At 40.2% G+C, this 21,967-nt stretch overlaps 2 protein-coding genes across 2 annotated transcripts in view; one reads left to right on the forward strand and one right to left on the reverse strand.

Moving 5' to 3' along the window:
- Positions 1-10,125, forward strand: part of PIK3R4 (phosphoinositide-3-kinase regulatory subunit 4) — an 83,868-nt gene extending 73,743 nt beyond the window's left edge. The window contains exons 15-20 of the mRNA XM_021678899.2: positions 1,304-1,515; positions 4,168-4,299; positions 7,646-7,746; positions 8,337-8,425; positions 8,715-8,823; positions 9,572-10,125. Coding sequence (XP_021534574.1) covers positions 1,304-1,515; positions 4,168-4,299; positions 7,646-7,746; positions 8,337-8,425; positions 8,715-8,823; positions 9,572-9,742 — 814 coding nt within the window. The 3' untranslated portion in view covers positions 9,743-10,125. The remainder of the gene's footprint in view (positions 1-1,303; positions 1,516-4,167; positions 4,300-7,645; positions 7,747-8,336; positions 8,426-8,714; positions 8,824-9,571) is intronic.
- Positions 10,126-13,626: 3,501 nt separating this feature from the next.
- COL6A6 (collagen type VI alpha 6 chain) overlaps positions 13,627-21,967 on the reverse strand; it is a 114,130-nt gene continuing 105,789 nt past the window's right edge. Inside the window, exon 39 of the mRNA XM_021678708.1 lies at positions 13,627-13,846. Coding sequence (XP_021534383.1) covers positions 13,627-13,846 — 220 coding nt within the window. The remainder of the gene's footprint in view (positions 13,847-21,967) is intronic.

Here is a 21,967-nt window from a genome sequence, read left to right on the forward strand (position 1 = left end):
TCGGTTGAGCATCTGACTCTTGATTTCGGCTCAGGTAATGATTCTCAGGGTCATGGGATTGAGCCTTGTGTCAGGCTCTGCGCTCAGCAGGATGCTCGATATTCTCTTCTCTCTCTCTCTAATAAATAAATAAATCTTTAAATACCATTCTCCCATAAAAGGAACCAGGGCTCCTTGGAGAACTGGTCGATTCCAGGGCTGGGCAGTGAAAATACAAGATGAGTCTTGAGTATATTGTGATGCCAGAAAGTTAGGAAGTGGTTCAAAAAAGCATATTGAAAGGGCATTGGAGCCAACCTGAGAGAGCTTTCTGTGGCCAAAGTTGGAACAACTTGAGCAACAAAACAATAATAATACTATTACAACTCAGAGAATAAAATAAATATCCATGAGTCCATACTGATATAAATAAGTAAATGAATAAGTAAAATTAATGGGGGATGAAGTGACAATTCTTCTTTATAGAAAAATTCTGATCACTAAGTATAGAAGGAATGAGGGAAATAGTGACCATTAGAACACCACACCTATGATCTATCAAAGGATCCTAAAATATGTTGACAAAACTTTAAGCAGAAACGGGATTTTTATATGGTCTCAAAAGTATTTGCCCTAAAGATTGAGTAGTTATAAATGGAAAAATAATTTTACAGTGGAAAATCTTGGTAGACACTACCTTAGCCAGATGATTAAGGTTAACATCACCACTAATATGTTCTAATTAATATCAGGTACCTCCTCATAAATGCACGGAGAAGGATTTTATTTCGTGGTCTTCCAGTAAGGCATAAACTGATTGAGAACACATGGGCAAACCCAAATGGAGGGACATTCTATAAAATAACCAGTAGTCTTGAAAAATGTCACAATCATGAAAGACAATCAAAGGCTAGGGTCAGATAGAAAGAGACGTGACAACTAAATGCTATATGGTATCTTGTTTTGGATCCTGGAACAGTAAAAGGACATGAGTGGAAAGCTAATAAAAATTAGATTATGTTCTGTATTTTACTAGTATTGTACCAAGGTTAATTTCTTAGTTTTGATAAATTTTTTATGGTTATGTAGGGTATTAACATGAGGGGAGCTACGTGAAGGATATACAAGAATTCTCTGTACTATTTTTGCAACTCTTCTGTAAGTCAAGTTATTTTAAAAAATGCCTCAGGTATCATTGGCTTGATGGGTTAGAGTTGTTATTTCTTGCCTATGGTTAGAATATAAATTCATCTTAAATAGAGGCTGGTGCTATGTTTTCAGTGACCAGAAAAATCTTTACCTTTTGCTTTGCGTATTTCTTTAGAATTCTAGACCAGAAGGACGATGGCTGTGTCGTGGATATGCATCACTTCAACTCCGGGGCACAGTCCGTTCTGGCCTATGCCACTGTGAATGGCTCTCTAGTTGGTTGGGACCTCAGGTCTTCAAGCAATGCATGGACACTAAAGCATGATCTGAAGTCAGGCCTCATCACTTCCTTTGCTGTGGACATCCACCAGTGCTGGCTCTGCATTGGTGAGCTGACTTCAAAGTCATTGACTGGGTTGCGAATGCCACTAATGTCTGGAATTGCCTTCTTGTGGAATTTTTTTCCTTTTTCTTCATTGATAATTTTCTCTCTCTCTCTCTCTTTTTTCTTTTTGGAGAGGAAGAGCACGGGGGTGGCGATGGGGGAAAGGAGAGAGAGAGGGAGAATCTCAGCCAGGCTCCACGTTCAGCTCAGAGCCCGACACAGGGCTCAGACTGACAACCCTGAGATCATGACCTGAGCCAAAACCAAGGCACCTTCCCCATCTCCTTTTTTTTTTTTTTTAAGTGATTATTATGTTACAACCACTTGCAATTTAATTTTTTTCATTTAAAAGAAAAAAAAAGATTTGAAAGATATCAGTATCCCAATGCATAAAAGTTTCCTTTTTCTCTTTGTTCTTAAATGAGCCTCTTTATAATCATTATAGTGATCAGATTTGGTGGCATTCTGTTATCCTGCCAGGGAAGCAGCAGGCTTGGTTTATGGATGAGAGCATTTGAGTTTGGGCAGACTTGGTTTCAAATTCCAGTAACCCCAGGCAAGCTGCGTAACTCCTCTGAGTGTTAGGATCCTCATCTTCAAATGGGGCTAATCCTTTCAAGGGCTGCTTTGAGGATTTAATGAGGTAAAAGCATCCATCACAGGGGCCTGGTACTGGAGAAGAGCTAACATCGGTTTATTGCCCTATTCCTTCTTGCCTCCCTTTCTTAAAGGCTGAAGGTGTATCATGTAATCTTGCTGGCTACTTTTCTGTTTTAGTTTCACATTTTACCCTCATAAGGCTTTGAACCTGCCCCTTGAGAATGTATCACATCTCACTTTTTCCCATTTGGCATACTTTCTGAAGAATTATAATCTGTTGTGTTTGAATTTTGGTTTCTAGATTCCCTAACTTACATTTATGATATTAAGTATCTGCCCTTTTATTTCTTTTTATATAGTTTATATGGAATACATTGTGTTTGCCTTTTGTGTGAATAAACTGCACGGGTACAGGAAGATGTGATGCCAGGCCTATGAGTAGGTAGAAACTCTGTGAGCAACTTAGTAAATGGCAGTGATAGCTCTCAGGTACCCTGATCAGTTTTGAGGGTGCCAAACTACCTACGGCTGTTTGAGCCATTGTCCTGCAGTGGGGCAGGATGATGGAGGGACCCTGTTGCCCTTTTGCCTTTTCACACTCCCAGTATCTCCATTAAATTGGAGACCATTTGCAACGACGTGGATGGAACTGGAGGGTGTTAGGCTGAGTGAAATAAGTCAATCAGAGAAAGACATGTATCATATGATCTCACTGATCTGAGGAATTCTTTTTTTTTTTTTTTTTAAAGATTTTATTTATTTATTTGAGACAGAGAGAATGAGAGACAGAGAGCATGAGAGGGAGGAGGGTCAGAGGGAGAAGTAGACTCCCTGCCGAGCAGGGAGCCCGATGCGGGACTCGATCCCGGGACTCCAGGATCATGACCTGAGCCGAAGGCAGTCGCTTAACCAACTGAGCCACCCAGGCGCCAGATCTGAGGAATTCTTAATCTCAGGAAACAAACTGAGGGTTGCTGGAGTGGTGGGGGTGGGAGGGATGGGGTGGCTGAGTGATAGACATTGGGGAGGGTATGTGCTATGGTGAGCGCTGTGAAGTGTGCAAGACTGTTGAATCACAGACCTGTATCTCTGAAACAAATAATGCAATATATGTTAAAGGAAAAAAAAAAAAAAGATAGCGGGAGGGGAAGGATGAAGGGGGGGGAATCGGAGGGGGAGACAAACCATGAGAGACGATGGACTCTGAAAAACAAACTGAGGGTTCTAGAGGGGAGGGGGGTGGGAGGATGGGTTACCCTGGTGATGGGTATTGAGGAGGGCACGTTCTGCATGGAGCACTGAGTGTTATGCACAAACAATGAATCATGGAACACTTCATCTAAAACTAATGATGTAATGTATGGGGATTAACATAACAAAATAAAATAAAATAAAATAAAATAAAATAAAAAATAAATTGGAGACCAGTCCCAAGAATACGCTCTGTGACTCTGTCAGGACCAGCTGTTCACTGTCAGGGTTGGCGTTACTCTTTGGGGATGGGAGGCTTCTCTGTGGGGTTTGTCATGGGCAGATGTTCAGGTACTCACTCCAGTTTCTGCTGTGATTGGCTACCCATACCTGTTTCCATAATCTTTTGGAGAAAAGGGCACATAGAAATGATTGACGGCTGATGATAGGTACAAAGCTGCTGCCACTGTGGGGTTGGTAAAGTGGTCACTGAATGCCATTAACACATCTTTGGTGATTTAAGGCATTCTGAACATTCTGACCTATCAAATGCAGTTTATATCTTCTCTAGACCGTTTGTTTTTTGTGTCTGCCTTTGGCAGTTAATACCGGTGTAATTAATGAATTTCTCACTTTCAATTTACATTTATTAGACAGTTATGTAGTAGCATTGTGATGAGCACTTTATATCTTTATTTAATAACTAGAAGTGCTGTGTGACACCAGGAGGCAGCTTCATGAGAACAAAGAGTAACATACATTGCACAAAGCTAATGCTATTTATTATTTGTATAAATGCAGCTTGATGTACTTTAATCAATGGTAATCTTTTTGATTTTTTTTTTTTTTTTTTCCCCTTTAAGGTACAAGCAGTGGTACTATGGCTTGTTGGGACATGAGGTTCCAGTTGCCAATTTCCAGTCACTGTCATCCTTCCAGGGCTCGAATCAGACGCCTTTCAATGCACCCTCTGTATCAGTCTTGGGTGATTGCAGGTAAAATGGAGGGCTGGCTTTCAGGTGTTGGGGATTTTTTTTTTGAAAGTGCATAATATCCTGCTGCCAAGACTCATATTCTTAGAGTTTTTATTTTACATGCGAACCAAATGTTTGATTTTGTTTTGTTCTGATGATGGAAGTTCCTACCACTGCTATCTCACTGTCATTTCAAATTTATTATCTTTAAAAATGATCTTATTAATTGCTACCATTACCTTCCATTTGTTTTCTTTCTCCAATATTTTTGTTAAAGCTGCCACCATCTTCTTAGAAATCTAAGTTAGAAACCTTGACTCATCCTTGTCAGTTGCCATTTCTTGTTGATGTGTTTCTGTTGCGTTTTTTGCAAGCTTTCCTTCCGATCCCTCCCCTCATTGGACATTTGGATTTTCTTGTTGGCAGGTTTTTGAAACTTACTTAATCCTTATCTGTAAAATGTGGTTAAGGGGCGCCTGGGTGGCTCAATGGTTAAGCGTCTGCCTTCGGCTCGGGTCATGATCCCAGGGTCCTGGGATGGAGCCCCACGTTGGGCTCCCTGCTCGGCAGGGAGTCTGCTTCTCCCTCTCCCACTCCCCCTGCTTGTGTTCCCTCTCTCGCTGTGTCTCTCTGTCAAATAAATAAATAAAATCTTTAAAAAAAAAAAAAAACTTTCCTAGCGGAGTTGTAAGAATTTGAGAGAAAACATTGTGAAGCACACAGTCTGGCATACATGTAGTGCTTGATAAATAGTAGCTCTTGTTATTCTTATGTCTTTTCATTGGTCGTCTTGCATGTAGACTCTTTGGTCCCTTCTCATAGACCAGCTCGTACGCTGCTGCTGTCAAAGTCTCCGTGTTGCCAAATTTGATGGCCATTACTCTGCTCGCCTCTCATTGGTCAGTTGATAGTTTCCTCTTTCTGAACTACTTTCCTTACTTGACTTCGAGGACATCACTTTCTTGCTTCTCCTATTCATTGATTTGCTGCTGATTTCCCAATTTTCTTTTAAATTGTGGCCTGCTCAACTGCCTCAGGGCTCAGTCTTTGGTCCTAAACCCTTCTCCTCCTACACTGGCTTTGCTCTATGATCTTGTCTAGTCCCATGCTTTAAATACCACATTTATTCAGTTTTATAGCTACTTAAAATCTCCCCTAAGATGTCTAATAGGCACCTTAAATTTGACATGTCCAAACCGAATACTTGGTTTCTTTACCCCGAGACAAAACCATTCTTCCCACAGTATTGTCCCAGTAAATGACAGCTCTTTTATGCACAGTGCTCAGGAAGAAGCCTGGTGGTGTCCTTGATTCTCCTCTCATCTTCCTTCTAGTCCATCAGCCAATCCTGTATGGTCCTAAAATATATTCAGAATCTGACCACTTTTTACTATTTCCATCACTGTCTCCCTTATCCAAACCACCATAATCTCTTGTCCCTATTAATACAATATGCTTTAACTCCCTGCTTTAATCCTTACTTCTTAAGACTGCTGCTCAGTACCTTCCCATTCCAAGTTACAGCCAAACTCCTTACTAATGGCCCAGAGGCTTAATGGGGTTCTGCCCCTGCTACCTCTCTGACCTTTTTTTATTGGTCAGGGTTCCAACAGGAAACCGATGGCATACTCAAGGTAGGATAATTTGAGGATTTATTTTCAAAGGAACTATTGGTGGAAGTATGGGTATAGAGGTATCATAAAAGCACAATGAAATAGGGCTGGTATTAGAAGACAGGAGGGGAGGGAATGGTGGTCACTGGAGTTTGCAGAGAAGGTGAGTAGAGAGGGCCACCTTGAGAGAAGAGGTGATTTTGACATGAGGGACACAGCCAGTCTGAGATGAGACATTCGTCTCTCCCTTTGGCCTCCTACTGTGGTTTCCATAGGCCTGTATTAGTTTCCTATGACCATTTTATTCTTAGGTGTAATAAATAACCACAAAGTTGGTAGCTTAAAATAACACACATTTATACTCTAACAGTTCTGGAGGCCAGAAGTTTGAAATGAGTTTTGCTGAGCCAAATTCACGGTGGGAGCAGGACCACATTACCCCTGCAGGGTCTAGGGGAGAATCCATTCCCTTGCCTTTTCCTGCTTCTGCAGCTGCTTGCCTTCGCTTGTGGCGCCTTCTTCCATCTTCAGAGCCACCACCATAACATCTTGCTCCATTGTCCTTTTGTCTTCTGCTGTCAAGTCTGCCTCCCCCTTCTAAGGACACTGTGATTGCATTTAGGGCTCACCTGAACAACCTAGGAAAATCCCATCTCGAGGCCCTTAATCATATCTGCAAAGTCACTATACGGTATAAGGTGACATTTATAGTCTCCGGAGATTAGGGCCTACTTATTTGGGGGGCTTTTCGTTTACCACAGGCCAAACCCATGTAGAAGCCAGAGGGCACAGCAGCCTGTTGATGTGGCCCCCGTGGATCAGCCTTGGAATGGCGAGTGGAATGTGGCCAGCCCTCCTGTGCCTTTTCCTGCCCCTCCCCCATGCTCAGGCTGCCCCAGCTACAGGGGCTTTCTGGCTTTCTCCTTGAACTAAGCACATTCCTGATTCAGGGCCTTTGCATTTTTTTGGTTTATTGTCCCCACTAGAATGTAAGTTCCATGAAACGGATTTTGCATTTTTTGCCTCATCTTCCTCAGCATCTAGGACAGGGATGAGCTCATAATAAACATTGTTGATTCAGTAAATGTTAATGAAGGAATGAAGTATTGTCACTCCTCCTGCTCAAAAATAACTAAGGGATAATGTCTTTCTCGGGCCCACAGTTTCCTTTTTCCGTAATCTTCCCCTGCCTTCATCTCCCACCCTTGCTCCCTATCACAGATGTGCTTCAGTCACACCGATTACTCATTTTCCCAAAGAACACAAAACATTCTTTCTGCCTGAAATGATTTACTTGTATGCCACCTGTATCTGCCCAGCTCTACTTGTTCTTTCAGTCCCAGTGAGAACGTCTCCATGAGGTGACCTCGCTTCTTGCCAACCGAGGGGATCTTTTCCTTGAGTTCAGGTGGAACTCTGCAGTTCTTTTTGCTCTCATTGTCTTATCCTTTATATATATATTTTCTCTACTTCTAGACTGTAGGTTTCTTGAGGGTAGAATCTGTTTAGGATTCACCTTTCTACCCCACAGTTCTCTTCACTGTGTTGTACAACAGTAAATATTTACTGGAAAATACCTTTTGCCCTCCAGTCTGGTGACAGGGTCACGATGTTATTTAAAAGTAGAGTGAGCATTTTTTGCAGGATTGGAAAAATGGAAAGCGGTACAGGCTGACTTGGATTATCTACCAAGACGTGGAAGCTCTGAGAGTAGTGCTCCGGTCTGAGTAATGGTTCTGGCCTGTTTCCCTTAGCTGTGCAGGGCAACAATGAAGTATCCATGTGGGACATGGAGACTGGCGACAGAAGATTCACTCTCTGGGCTAGCAGTGCACCGCCACTCTCTGAGTTACAGGTTTGCCTCCAGTTTTTACTCTAAAGGCCAGTTGAATTTCCCACATCCCGAGCGCTTTCAGGCATTTTACCAAACCTTGTATCTGTTAGGCTTTTGGGTTGTGTTTTAAATTAGTATTAGGTGGCTTTCCTGTTCCTCAGGCTTACTAATGTCTGGGGGGTTTGGTTGTTAGCTCCGTAAGGTTTGTGAGGTCTGTGGAGCCCCAGTAAAAATCTGGGATAATTGGAACGTGACCCTCTTACCTACACTTTTTTCAGGTTGCCACCCCGGGTGCTTCATTGGGGCAAAAGGTAGGAAAGAGGTTTTTTCTCCTTTAGTTGGAGTCCTCCCAAATAGAAAATGTTAAGAGGCTGAAGAGGTTTTGCCTCTTTATGCAGAATGATACAAAGCAAATGCATTTTAAGGTCCCAAAGAAAGTCGTCTAGAAGATATACATAAATGGTCTCTCATTTCTTCAGTTAATCAGGTGCCTGGAAAGCTGCTGCCAGTTGACTTGTTTCTAGAAATGGCGCCACTTAGGGAATACACTGGTATCTTTAATTTGATTCCTATTTCTTTCTTATTTGATTCCTATTTCTTTCTTTTTAAAGCCCTCTCCTCACAGTGTCCATGGTATCTACTGTAGTCCAGCGGATGGAAATCCCATCCTGCTAACAGCTGGCTCAGACATGAAAATAAGGTACAATATCTGATAACGGATACTTAACTGTGTAACACTTAAAAGGAGAAAGATAACATGTGGATACTCTGGTTAATACTACGGTATTATAAATGTAATGTTTAAAATCCTCCACATCTTGCAGGAATAGCTGTTAATACTTCATGTGTCCCTAATTTTATGCTATTCTACGAAAAATCTCTTTTCCTAATGCAAAAGAAAATAAGTTATGTATTGATGAATGTAAGTTAATGATCATTAGTTCCTCCCCTTCTCCAGAGATGATCAGTATTTGTTTCATCTTCCCTAGGTTTTGGGACCTGGCTTACCCAGAGAGGTCCTATGTTGTTGCAGGAAGTACTAGTTCTTCGTCTGTGTCCTACTATAGGAAAATAATTGAAGGCACTGAAGTTGTCCAGGTACAAGCAGTCTTGTTTTCTTTCAACTTCTGTAGGCACAAAAATGACTGGTAGTATTTAAGGAACATGTTTATTTTCTCTTGGCTTTTCTGTATTTTTTGAAATTCACTTTTATTAAGGTATAATAAACATATTAAAGGCACACACATAAGTACATAGTTTGAAGTAAGCACTTAATATACTTGCTCAGTCCTCACAACAATTAATAAGTACCTTTATTACTTTCCTTCTACAAATAAGAAAGTTAAGCACCGTGAAGTAACTTATCTAAGATCATCCAGGTATTAGGCAGCAGAGCTGGGATTCAGTCCTGGTTGCTTGAGTTGGGCAAAAACTTCAAGTGAGATAATGAATCTGAAAGTGCCTGGGTCTAGAAGGTGCTCAGTAAATGAATGAAAGCTTCCTTTATGATAGATTAATATTTACGTCAATATTCTGGTCATTTACACCCCTTTATTATAGGCTTTCCCTTTTTCCTTTTGAAAGGGACAAAAGGTAATACAGAAAATTTATAAACAAGCCAAGAATCTGTACATATTTATAAGTGGCTACTCGTGGAAAGCACAATATCATTTTGGACTCTTTACTCAGTTTGTGAAAGGTTGACTACTTCACAGGAAGTTTTAGCTTTAACGACAACAACCTGTCCCAGAAGCAACAATATTGAGAAGAGGTACAGTGTGGTACAGGCTTTTAACCTCTGGCTTTCTCCCTTTTTTTTCCTCCCTGACTTTTAACCATGAAACAGGAGATCCAGAATAAGCAGAAGGTAGGACCGAGTGATGACACCCCTCGGAGGGGCCCAGAATCTCTGCCTGTGGGACATCACGACATCATCACAGATGTGGCCACCTTCCAGACAACACAGGGCTTCATTGTAACTGCATCTAGAGATGGGATTGTTAAGGTGTGGAAATGAAAACCTAGTGGTTTGTATAATATGTAATAAAGTTATATGTATACTGTAACTTGAGAGCAAAGGTATTTTTAGAGGACAGAAGTGAAATTCATTTCCTTTTCAAAGTTATGTCTGTATATTACCATTTCATGATTAAACAGATCCCCTCCAGGGTGGTTAAGGAAGTTGCATTCAACTAATATACTCATGCATATCTCTGCAGGAATTGGCCAGACAACAGTATCTGGGACTTTTTATTGTATAGGTCAAAGAGGTGAGGAATTTAAATTGCTAAGACATATTTTACTTTGTATTGAAAAAGTTGGTTGTAAGCTATTACAATGTAAACACATTTTTGCTATTAAAAGTGCTATTCAAACCAGCCAATAAACTGTATTCAGGCATCTTAAGGGTTGTTTTTGGTTTTGTTGGTGTTTTAAACAGTAAACTTGAGCAGAAGAATAAACTCCTCGACAGTATTTGTTCTGAAGAAATGGACTCAGTGTCACAAAGAATCCGTGACAGAAGTAGGCCTTAGGCCCACGTTTCTGGACTCTCAGTATTTTGTTCTTTCTGCTTTATCGTGTCTTTCTTCCTGTTTTATAGTCGTCTGCCTTATTATTTAACACTAGAACTGATCTGTGTATCGGCCCTCGAAAAATGTCTCTCCTTGGTCATCATCATTTTTTATAGGCTGTACTATAAATTCTGAAACTTAGCCCATCAGCTTGCTTTTATCCAGTGTCAGTTATTAAATGCATGAAAAACAAAGAAAAGGACTAAGCTGTTAAAAACATGCCAAACATTACACTTTTGAAGACCAAAATTGGCCTTTCCCACAAAATAAACCCCTCAAGCTTATCAATTATTATTTGTACATGAACCTAATTGTCTCTTCACATTTGTCATCCATTTGCTAAAGGGTTTACGGTGTTTAAGATACTTCATTTTTAAATTAGTTACATGAGTCTGTAAACCAAAAAGTTAAGTAGATAATCTGCCTCTGGGGGAAAATAGTACTTAAATATGCAAATTTAATTTTCTGTAATTATATGATTCAGTTATGGTACATGACAGTTTGCAGTACATAGGTCTGACTTCACGATTCAGTGCACTTAGTTTTGTGTTTACCTGTCTAAACTCATCAGAAAACCCTGTCGTTCGCAGAGGCCTGAGTTAGAGGAGTCTGGACCTTGACAAGGCTAGATAGCTGGTGGAACAGTAGGATTTGCAAATTTGACATTGTCCTGTTACATTGCATCTGCTTCCCTTCGTGTCTGTTAAGACCATATATCCAGAGTTTCTAGCTACGAAGTCAGATTTTGTTCTGCAGAGGTTGGAGGTCACTTGTTTGAGACAAACCTTTGGACTGAGAAGGGCTTCAAGCCTGGAAGCTTAGCGAAGCCACATAACTGACAAAACATGCTGAGGGGAAAATGGAGTGGGCCGGTGGAGACGTAATCCCTTTCTCCCCTTATCTTCCTGCCATCCATTCTTCTTCCCACTTAAACTCCCCTTTTAGAAAAGGGGGTCATTTGGTTGAATTGTTACTGAGTATTGCAATCTAAGGCCATGTTGAGTTGCATCTTTTTTTCGACTTTTTTTTTTTAAACATGTTTGACTCATAGCTTAGTGCAGAGATAATAGGAGGCATGTCCTTTATAGTTAATTAATTTACATGTTTAAACCAGAAAGCACCACTGCTTATTTGTGTGATTCTCGGTTTAAATAGGGGTTTATTTAATTTACATTCAAATTTTTACGGCTTTTCCCTTCTAGAGAAAGAGGTAAACCATGGTAAATGCTAAAATTAGGGATTTTAAAAAAGGAACTTAACATTTACAGTATGTTTCAGACCCTTCATCTGTTAAGGATTAAAAAGACCCAAAATGGGCGCCTGGGTGGCTCAGTTGGTTAAGCGACTGCCTTCGGCTCAGGTCATGATCCTGGAGTCCCTGGATCGAGTCCCGCATCGGGCTCCCTGCTCAGCAGGGAGCCTGCTTCTCCCTCGGACCCTCCCCCCTCTCATGTGCTCTCTGTCTCTCTCATTCTCTCTGTCTCAAATAAATAAATAAAATCTTCAAAAAAAAAAAATTAAAAAAAAAAAAAAAAAAAGACCCAAAATGCTAAAATAATCTCAATTACCAAGGGCAAAAATTTTTGGTGTATTTTACTTATCAATGCAGAAAAAATAGACAAATACATTCTTAAAGTATTTCTAGCAGTAAACAGGAAGAGCTTTTGCTTAATCCAAAGTTAACCAGAAAAATCCCTTTTATTAAAATACCTCTTAAATATTGCTCAATTTCATTCACTTGAAACATAAATTTTTCCTGAACCCCTAAGAACCGCTTAGGATATGAAGAAACCTGATGTGCTGTCTTCTCCTCTGTTTCCTGAGTATGAATATGACATTTTAACTCCTTGCCCCTCTGAAGACATTGGGAGCTAACTCTATGAAGTTGCCTGAGTAAGGATGGCAGAAGTGGTTTTAAAACACAGTGGAGATGGCCTTTCTTTCCTAGCTTTTATAAAGAGAGATATAGAAAAGAAAATCACCTACTGGTCTAAGGTGCCAGTAGCCATCTGCCCCATGCATCCAAGCAGGGTCTCCCTCGCTGAAGAGAGTGATGTTCTGCCAAGGAGGGCCATTGCTACCAACTCTGGAGCCAGCTCTGGGAATTTGAGGTAAGGTCCAAACATTGTGTCTAAATTAAATAATGCTAATTTGGTCTTTAGTTGTTGAAAATATTAGCCCATCATAAGATTAAGAATTAGTTTTGTGATCTGGAGGTAGGAGGGAGCAAGCTGTCAGAATGCTCTTGGAGGCTAGGCATTTGGAATGCCTAGCTTTCCTGCTTTAACTTACTCTCATCTCTGTACATCCCTGCAACCCCAAATGGATTTGTGGATTAAAACATTAACAACTTTATCTTTTCCAAACTCAATATGCATTTAAGACTCTATTTAGATCTTGGTCAGTCCTGTTTGATACTGTTCACTATTGACTAAATAGCTACCTGATGGGTAAAAGTTAACTCAGCTTTACCCATGACCAGTTGTCTGTACTCTCCTTGTCTAAAGAATATATGGATTAGTGAAAAATAATATATATATAACAATAATGGTAAAGAATAAAAGTCCATCAAAATAGCCAGGCAGGAGGCTGTATATAATGAGGGAACTTCTAGCTCAAAAGCAATTATTTATGTTTTGGGGGAATTAACAAGTTTCTCAGTGAATTAAGGAGGAATTGGAGCAGAGAAAATTACTCTCTGCTTCTTACCTGTCCAAGCAAACAACTGCAGAAAGTGGGAGGAGACCTTCCAGCATAAGCCTATCAGAAAGCTGGACACTCCACACACAGACAGTGATGTGTTCAAATGGTATCAGGGAAAGCCAAATTATCAAAATTATGACATATAAGCATCAATTTGTAAACGTAAATTTTGGGGTTTTTCAAAACATTAACCTTTGGTTAAACAGATGAGCATTAAACAGTACTAGAGAATGAAACCTTGGTTTGCAGAAAGTGGACTGGACAGAGACCTGCAATCAAAAGAATTAGCATTGGCTCATGTATATGCTATTTAAAATTTACCTTCAGATTATATCTCCATTGGACTTCTCAGAACACTTCTTTCATTCTTCCATCTTTTAATGATAACAGTTCTTGAATGTATCAGAGTGCTGGAATTATGAGAAGTGCTCAAAGAAATGGACAAGATCGATCTTAATACCAATGAGTGCAAGGGATCAAATTGCCTGATAATCTACAACCTGTGTTTTGTCCAGCCCTCCAGAGTGGACGTCTGGATATGGGTGGATATCCAAATAAAAGTTGCCCATAGTTATGGCAGTGAATTTAGTTACTTAAATCCAGAGTCTTACCATGCTTCCTAAGGCTAAATTCTTAAAGCACTTCCTTTATCATGTTGTTTTGGAGCAGCTTTTATCACCTTTTTTCCATTTTTAAAGGTATGGAATGTGTTTCTGGTAAGATTTTGAATAGTATCATCTCTGCTGTCTCTTGCTACTCTTGAAAGATACTTTTTATCTTGAAAGAACTTTGCCTTCTGTAATGCATCTTCTTTGAAGGTAGTTTTATATGGTCCAGGAACAAAACTGTACAAGAGAAGAGAAACATCACAGAAGATAAATACCATTTAAACTTTAATAGACTATATTAATTCTGTCTTCCTAAATGTTGTCCCCATTCCTTGTTGCATCCTTCCTTCAGGGCAATTTTATTAAGACTATAAAATGAGATTTACACTGGCAGATATATCAGAAGTTGAGACTGAGACATAAGATATTTTGTCAAAATATGCAAAATCATTTCAACAACAAAGTTCCTTCTTCATAGAACATGTTCCACCCAGAATTTCATATAAGTTGGCTTCTTCTGATTATTCAGGTCAGAGGTCAAATAGTACACCTCATTAGAGACTGCTACATCTATAGTTTTCCCAGTCTACAGTCTCCTGGTTGCTCAGCACAATATGCTCATTTTTCTCATAACATATCACTGTCTGAATTTTTATTTACTTATCAACTTCTTTAAGATCTGTTCTCTATTCTACCCTCCCAGACAGAAACCCAGACAGAAAATTTCATAAGACCACGTCTGGTAATCATAGCAATCCCAGGAATCTTAGAAGAGCATATGGTAGATACTCAATAAACATTTATGAATTGTTGAACACTACATCAAAAACTAATATGTTGGCTAACTGAACATAAAGAAACCAAACACAATCATCTAATGAAAACATGAGTGAATGCCACTCCCTTCTTCACTCTCACCCATCCATTCTTCCTTCCTTCCGTCTGTCCATCTATCCATCCATCCAAATGTTGACTCACTATGGAAGGCACTGTTATGTATAGTGGGGGACACAGAAAGAACGCCCAGTCTGGCAGGCACATGAAGAGTTTGTCAACAGTAAAGGACAGCTGGGGACAGACTCTGGAAGGCCAGAATGCCAGATAATAGGTCAAGGAATCATAGAAGCCAAGTGCTGACTGAAAGTCCTAACCTAGCCAATAAAACTGTGCTGGTGGAAATGTCCTATAATCTTCATGGACCAGTATGGCAGCCACTAGCTACATCTACCTATTGAGCACTTGAAATATGGTTAGTGTGACTGAGGAACAATTTATAGTGTCATTTAATTGAAAGCTAGTGGTTACTGTATTAGCGCAGGAAGGGAGCCATTTCAGACAACCTTATTTTACAGGGAGGTGGTAGAAAGAGCTTTAAGTCCATAAGCATTCTTCTATTCAAGCTGCTCTACTTACTGGCTGAGCAGCTCCGAGCAAATCACTTAACTAGAGTGATCCTTGCATCTTCAGGTTTTAAATGGGAATAAATACCACCCATGTTGTGAGCAACATTCAAAATCCCCTAGACTAATTACCATGGTGCTCTGTTGCTTACAGATGAGGAAACAGACTGCATGTAGAGGTGAATATCAGGGACAGAACTGAGACTATAACCCAACCCTCTTAAGAGCTTGGTGTTACTTCCATTGAACTTGTTTTTTATTTGGGACACCATGGAAAACTATCAAGATAATGATTTTTTAAAAGATTTTATTTATTTGAGAGAGAGCGCGCACATGAGAGAGCACAAGCAGGGGTGGGGGAAGGGCAGGGGGAGAGGGAGAAGCAGACTCCCTGCTGAGCTGGCCGAAGGCAACCGCTTAACTGACTGAGCCACCCAGGGGCCCCAACTATCAAGATATTTAGAATAGGAAAGTGAAATGAAAAAGGTCATGCTATCAGGAACACCTGGATATGGGTGCAGAACTACAGGAAAGCAGATGGCCTGGGGCAGGTTGGACAGTTAAGAAGGTATGAGGAGCTTGGCACATAAGCTCTTTGTAAATATTTTTAGAATGAATGTGTGAGAGCCTGGTGGCATAAGAAGAGTAGGTTTATCAATACTGATAAATCTCAAACATTTGCTGAATTGTGGTCAAGGGAAGAGTCGAGAGAACTCCAACCCATTGACATCAGAAAAACAGTGCCAGTATTCACTACAATCCATTTCTTCATATTTGGATTTTTCTGCTTTTACCAGCTTTAAATCTGATCTCTCACGAAAACAAAAATATTTAGAAAATAAGTGAAAGATAAATTAATTGAAATTAGTTCACTTCTTTCTCTCACACATGACATACATGCATATTTGTGCACACACACACACTCCACATATTCCTTTTGCCTCTATAATGAGACCTAGAAGCAAAGGAGACATCAAATCAACAAAGAACCATGCCATTATATACTATACGTCTGGGCTTCTGAAACTCATATCCCAAAGTATATCTCCATTCACTTCCATCAGTGCTATCTGGAATATAGCAAGTTGATCAACAAACTTCTCCCAGTTACCAAGAAAGCTAAATTTCAGTGCAAATACAATTTCTCACACCTCCCATTTTTGCTCTATTTTTTTATTTCTAGAACTAAATATTAGGAGCTCAAATTCTCCAAAGTCATAATTGTTTATACGCATAGAACATGGCTCCACCAATCATGGAGAATGTATTTTTTTTTAACTTATTTGAGAGAGAGAGTGAGAAAGAGAGCACAAGAGGGGGTAGGTCAGAGGGAGAAGCAGACTCCCTGCCAAGCAGGGAGCCTGATGTGGAACTCGGTCCCAGGACTCCAGGATCATGACCTGAGCCGAAGGCAGTCGCTTAACCAACTGAGCTACCCAGGTGTCCTGAGAATGTATTCTTTTGAGTCTGGATCACACCATTTTCATGTCTTGGGTTCCCCTTCCCCAACTTCCCCCTTTCCATTGGATCCTTTTTATGATAAGTTATCTTTGTTATTTTCCTCCCTCTGTTAAGAAAAAGCTGCTAAACTGATAAGTATGACATTGCTATCTTTTTTCCCCCCTCAAATACTTTTATTCTCAAAAGGTTGGAACATGATAAATATCGTATCTCTGAACTTTTTTTTCACTGTTGTACACAGGAGCTTGTATTTCATAAGTATTTGGTAAGAATCATTTGATTACCCTGTTTGGGAACTGTATAGAATTTCTGTTTTTCCTTTTATTCCATATTGCTAAGCTACTTCTTTACTGATTGGTAACTCCAACAATAGGTAGTCAAGATAAAGAAACAGGAATGAAATATAGCCGATCATTTTGCATCTTGTGCCCAACTCCAGGAAAGCTTGTGGAAAGATATGGCGGCTAGACAAAATGAGGTGGGTAGGACTCTGTAGATTTCAGTTCTCAGTGACCACAGATTCCTCCATCTATGCAGATAATCAGGAGTCAACTATGCTGCATTAACTAGTTGACTGGATGCACTGGAGTAGAAAACGCAGACAAGATTGCCTCTATTTTGAGAATCCTTTTTAATAGGCATTTTGTGTGTCTAAAAAACATACTTTGGAAGGTAGAATTACAACAGATGTATTATTCATATGGCATTGGTGACTGTGCCCATTTTTTACAATTTGATTGTTCTGGCTCTGGTCTATCCGCGCTTGAAGTCTGGCACAAGAGCTTCCCTGCCTGGATGAAGCAATAAGCAGGTGGCTTTCTGTCTTTTATTGTCTCTGAGTGGAACTAAGCTCTTACAAAGAGGCTGCCCTACAATCTCACCCTTACTGGCCATCTGTCTCCTTGGTTGCTTGTGTTCAGTTCCTTTCTTTTCTATCTGATAAGAACGAGCTTCTACCTGTATTTCTCAAAATCTCACAGGGGAATGATCTAATTCTTATGCAAGTCATTCTGAGGCTTGGCAAGTCATCTTTATGGCCAGGCATCCTGCCTAGCAGGCATTCTCAGCTCCCTCAATTATGTGCTCAATTCTGCCTCACTTCTCTTGAAAGGCTCAGGCAGGGAGTTTCAGAAGCAGCTGTGTGGCTTGTTACCTTTTATTATGGTCTTCGGTCACTTAGAGAAGGCCTGGGGTGTCCTAGGCTAAGGAACCATCAGGGAGCCCACTAACAGTGGTATGGATTTCATGTCTCAATTCCTGATGTCCCAGCCATTTCCTGTCATTTCCCTGTTTTGGATACATTGGAGAAGCTGAGCCTCCAGAATAGCTGGGCAATGTGAAGAAGGGGAAGAAACATCCTGTCAAAGAGTACTGTGAATCCCCTCCACTCATATTGATCTTTAGACAAAATGTATGGTAGGAATAGTTTCCAGAAATGTCTTTTAAATTGTATAGGCTGGCTTCAGTATCTGCCTTTGGCAGTTATGGCCAGCTCCATAATATGTGGAGCCCAGTGCAAATGCAAATGGGAAGCTCCTTTCCATGCTGCCAGACACCTGCAGCAGGGGGAGCCCTGCTCTTTGAGGACCAACTGCACGGGCCTGGTATAGGCCTGAGTTCAGGAAGCATTTACTGCTGGACAGTTCCCTGCTTCCCAGCAAGGTAAGGAGATTTGAGGCAGAGGCTTCTCAGTTTCTGGAGCTGGGGCATCTGGATTGAGAGTGCCTCTCTGGCCCTGATCACCACACAGAAATGAGGACACTGCACACTAAAAGTAGGCACACACTATCCAAGGCATTTGCCTAAGTGTGATTCCCATGGGCTGGTACACATTTGATTTTACTCAGATGTGGGGTGCACATGCGTGTGTGGTAGTACAGCATGATTTTCCACTGAAACACTCTCCTAACTACAATTCTAATTCAAAAAAAAAAAAGGTAAGTAATGTTCATACATGCCAAAAATAGATATGTATATGATTAAGTTTTAAAAGAACTTTTGCCAGATTGGGATCATTCTCTGTATATTTTCGGACCACAATGCTTTGAAACTAGAACTCAATCACAAGAGGAAAGTCAGAAAGAACTCAAATACATGGAGGCTAAAGAGCATCCTACTAAAGAACGAATGGGTCAACCAGGAAATTAAAGAAGAATTAGAAAAATTCATGGAAACAAATGAAAATGAAAACACAACTGTTCAAAATCTTTGGGATGCAGCAAAGGTGGTCCTAAGAGGAAAGTATATAGCAATACAAGCCTTTCTAAAGAAATAAGAAAGGTCTCAAATACACAACCCTACACCTAAAGGAGCTGGAGAAAGAACAGCAAATAAAGCCTAAACCCAGCAGGTGAAGAGAAATAATAAAGATCAGAGCAGAAATCAATGAAATAGAAACCAAAAGAACAGTAGAACAGATCAACGAAACTAGGAGCTGGTTCTTGAAAGAATTAATGAGATTGATAAACCCCTGGCCAGACTTATCAAAAAGAAAAGAGAAATGACCCAAATAAGTGAAATCATGAATGAAAGAGGAGAGATCACAACCAACACCAAAGAAATACAAACATTTATAAGAACATATTATGAGCAACTATATGTCAGCAAATTAGATAATCTGGAAGAAATGGATGCATTCCAAGAAATGTATAAACTACCAAAACTGAACCAGGAAGAAATAGAAAACCTGAACAGACCCATAACCAGCAAGAAAATTGAAGCAGTAATCAAAAATCTCCCCAACAAACAAGAGCCCAGGGCCAGATGGCTTCCCAGGGGAATTCTACCAAACATTTAAAGAATTAATACCTATTCTTCTGAAACTGTTCCAAAAAATAGAAATGGAAGGAAAACTTCCAAACTCATTTTATGAGGCCAGCATTACCTTGATCCCAAAACTGGACAAAGACCCCACCAAAAAGAATTACAGACCAATATCCCTGATGAACATGGATGCAAAAATTCTCACCAAAATACTAGCCAATAGTACATTAAAAGGATTATTCACCACGACCAACTGGGATTTATTCCTGGGCTGCAAGGTTGGTTCAACATCCGCAAATCAGTCAATGTGATACACTACATTAATAAAAGAACAAGAACCACATTGTACTCACAATAGATGCAGAAAAAGCATTTGACAAAGCACAGCATCCTTTCTTGATTAAAACTCTTCAGAGTGTAGGGATAGAGGGTACATACCTCAATATCATAAAAGCCATCTATGAAAAACCCACAGCAAATATCATTCTCAATGGGGAAAAACTGAGAGCTTTTTCCCTAAGGTCAGGAACATGGCAGGGTATCCACTATCACCACTGCTATTCAACACAGTACTAGAAGTCCTAGCCTCAGCAATCAGACAACAAAAAGAAATAAAAGGCATCCAAATCAACAAAGAAGAAGTCAAACTCTCATTCCTTGCAGATGATATGATACTTTATGTGGAAAACCCAAAAGACTCCACCCCAAAACTGCTAGAACTCATACAAGAATTCAGCAGTGTCAGGATATAAAATCAATGCACAGAAATCAGTTGCATTTCTATACACCAACAACAAAACAGAAGAAAGAGAAATTAAGGAGTCGATCCCATTTATAACTGCACCCCAAACCATAAGATACCTCGGAATAAATCTAACTAAAGAGGCAAAAATCTGTACGCAGAAAACTGTAGAATACTCATGAAAGAAATTGAGGAAGACACAAAGAAATGGAAAAACATTCCATGCTCATGGATTGGAAGAACAAAGATTGTGAAAATGTCAATGCTACCTAGAGCAATCTACACATTTAGTGCAATCCCTATCAAAATACCATCCACTTTTTTCAAAGAAATGGAACAAATAATCCTAAAATTTGTATGGAACCAGAAAAGACCCCAAAAAGCCAGAGGAATGTTGAAAAAGAAAAGCAAAGCTGGTGGCATCACAATTCCAGACTTCAAGCTCTATTACAAAGCTGTCTTTATCAAGACAGTATGGTACTGGCACGGAAACAGACACATAGATCAATGGAACAGAACAGAGAGCCCAGAAATGGACCCTCAACTCTATGGTCAACTAATCTTTGACAAAGCAGGAAAGAATGGCCAAGAGAAAAAAGACAGTCTCTTCAACAAATGGTGTTGGGAAAATTGGACAGCCACATGCAGAAGAATGAAGCTGGACCATTTCCTTACACCACACACAACAATTGACTCAAAATGGATGAAAGACCTAAATGTGAGACAGGAGTCCATCAAAATCCTAGAGGAGAACACAGGCAGCAACCTCTTTGACCTCAGCCGCAGCAACTTCTTCCTGGAAACATCACCAAAGGCAAGGGAAGCAAGGGCAAAAATGAGCTATTGGGACTTCATCAAGATAAAAAGCTTTTGCACAGCAAAAGAAACAGTCAACAAAACCAAAAGACAACCGACAGAATGGGAGAAGATACTTGCAAATGACATATCAGATAAAGGGCTAGTATCCACAATCTATAAAGAACTTATCAAACTCAACACCCAAGGAACAAATAATCCAATCAAGAAATGGGCAGAAGCCATGAACAGATACTTCTGCAAAGAAGACATCCAAATGGTCAACAGACACATGAAAAAGTGCTCAACATCACTCGGCATCAGGGAAATCCAAATCAAAACATCAATGAGATATGACCTCACAGCAGTCAGAATGGCTAAAATTAACAAGTCAAAGAAGAAGAAGGTAGCGGAAGGGGAAGAATGAAGCGGGGGAAATCGGAGGGGTAGACGAACCATGAGAGACGATGGACTCTGAAAAACAAACAGGGTTCTAGAGGGGAGGGGGGTGGGAGGATGGGTTAGCCTGGTGGTGGGTATTGAGGAGGGCACATTCTGCATGGAGCACTGGGTGTTATGCACAAACAATGAATCATGGAACACTTCATCTAAAACTAATGATGTAATGTATGGGGATTAACATAAGAATAAAAAAAAATTAAAAAAAAAAAGTCAGGAAATGACAGATGTTGGCAAGGATGCAGAGAAAGGGGAACCCTCCTATACTGTTGGTGGGAGTGCAAGCTGGTGCAGCCACTCTGGAAAACAGTATGGAGGTTCCTCAAAAAGTTGAAAATAGAGCTGCCCTATGACCCAGGAATTGCACTACTGGGTATTTACCCCAAAGATACAAATGTAGTGATCTGAAGGGGTACATGCACCCCAGTGTTTATAGCAGCAATGTCCACAATAGCCAAACTATGGAAAGAGCCAAGATGTCCATCAACAGATGAATGGATAAAGAAGATGTGGTGTGTGTATATATATATATAGTGGAATATTATGCAGCCATCAAAAAAACCCGAAATCTTGCCATTTGCAACAACGTGGATGGAACTAGAGGGTATTATGCTAAGCGAAATAAGTCAGTCAGAGAAAGACAAGTATCATATGATCTCACTGATATGGGGAATTCTTAATCTCAGGAAACAAACAGGGTTGCTGGAGTGGTGGAGGGTGGGAGGGATGGGGTGGCTG

Source organism: Neomonachus schauinslandi, chromosome 1 (assembly GCF_002201575.2).
Source record: "Neomonachus schauinslandi chromosome 1, ASM220157v2, whole genome shotgun sequence".
In the NCBI taxonomy this organism is placed as follows: Eukaryota; Metazoa; Chordata; class Mammalia; order Carnivora; family Phocidae; genus Neomonachus; species Neomonachus schauinslandi.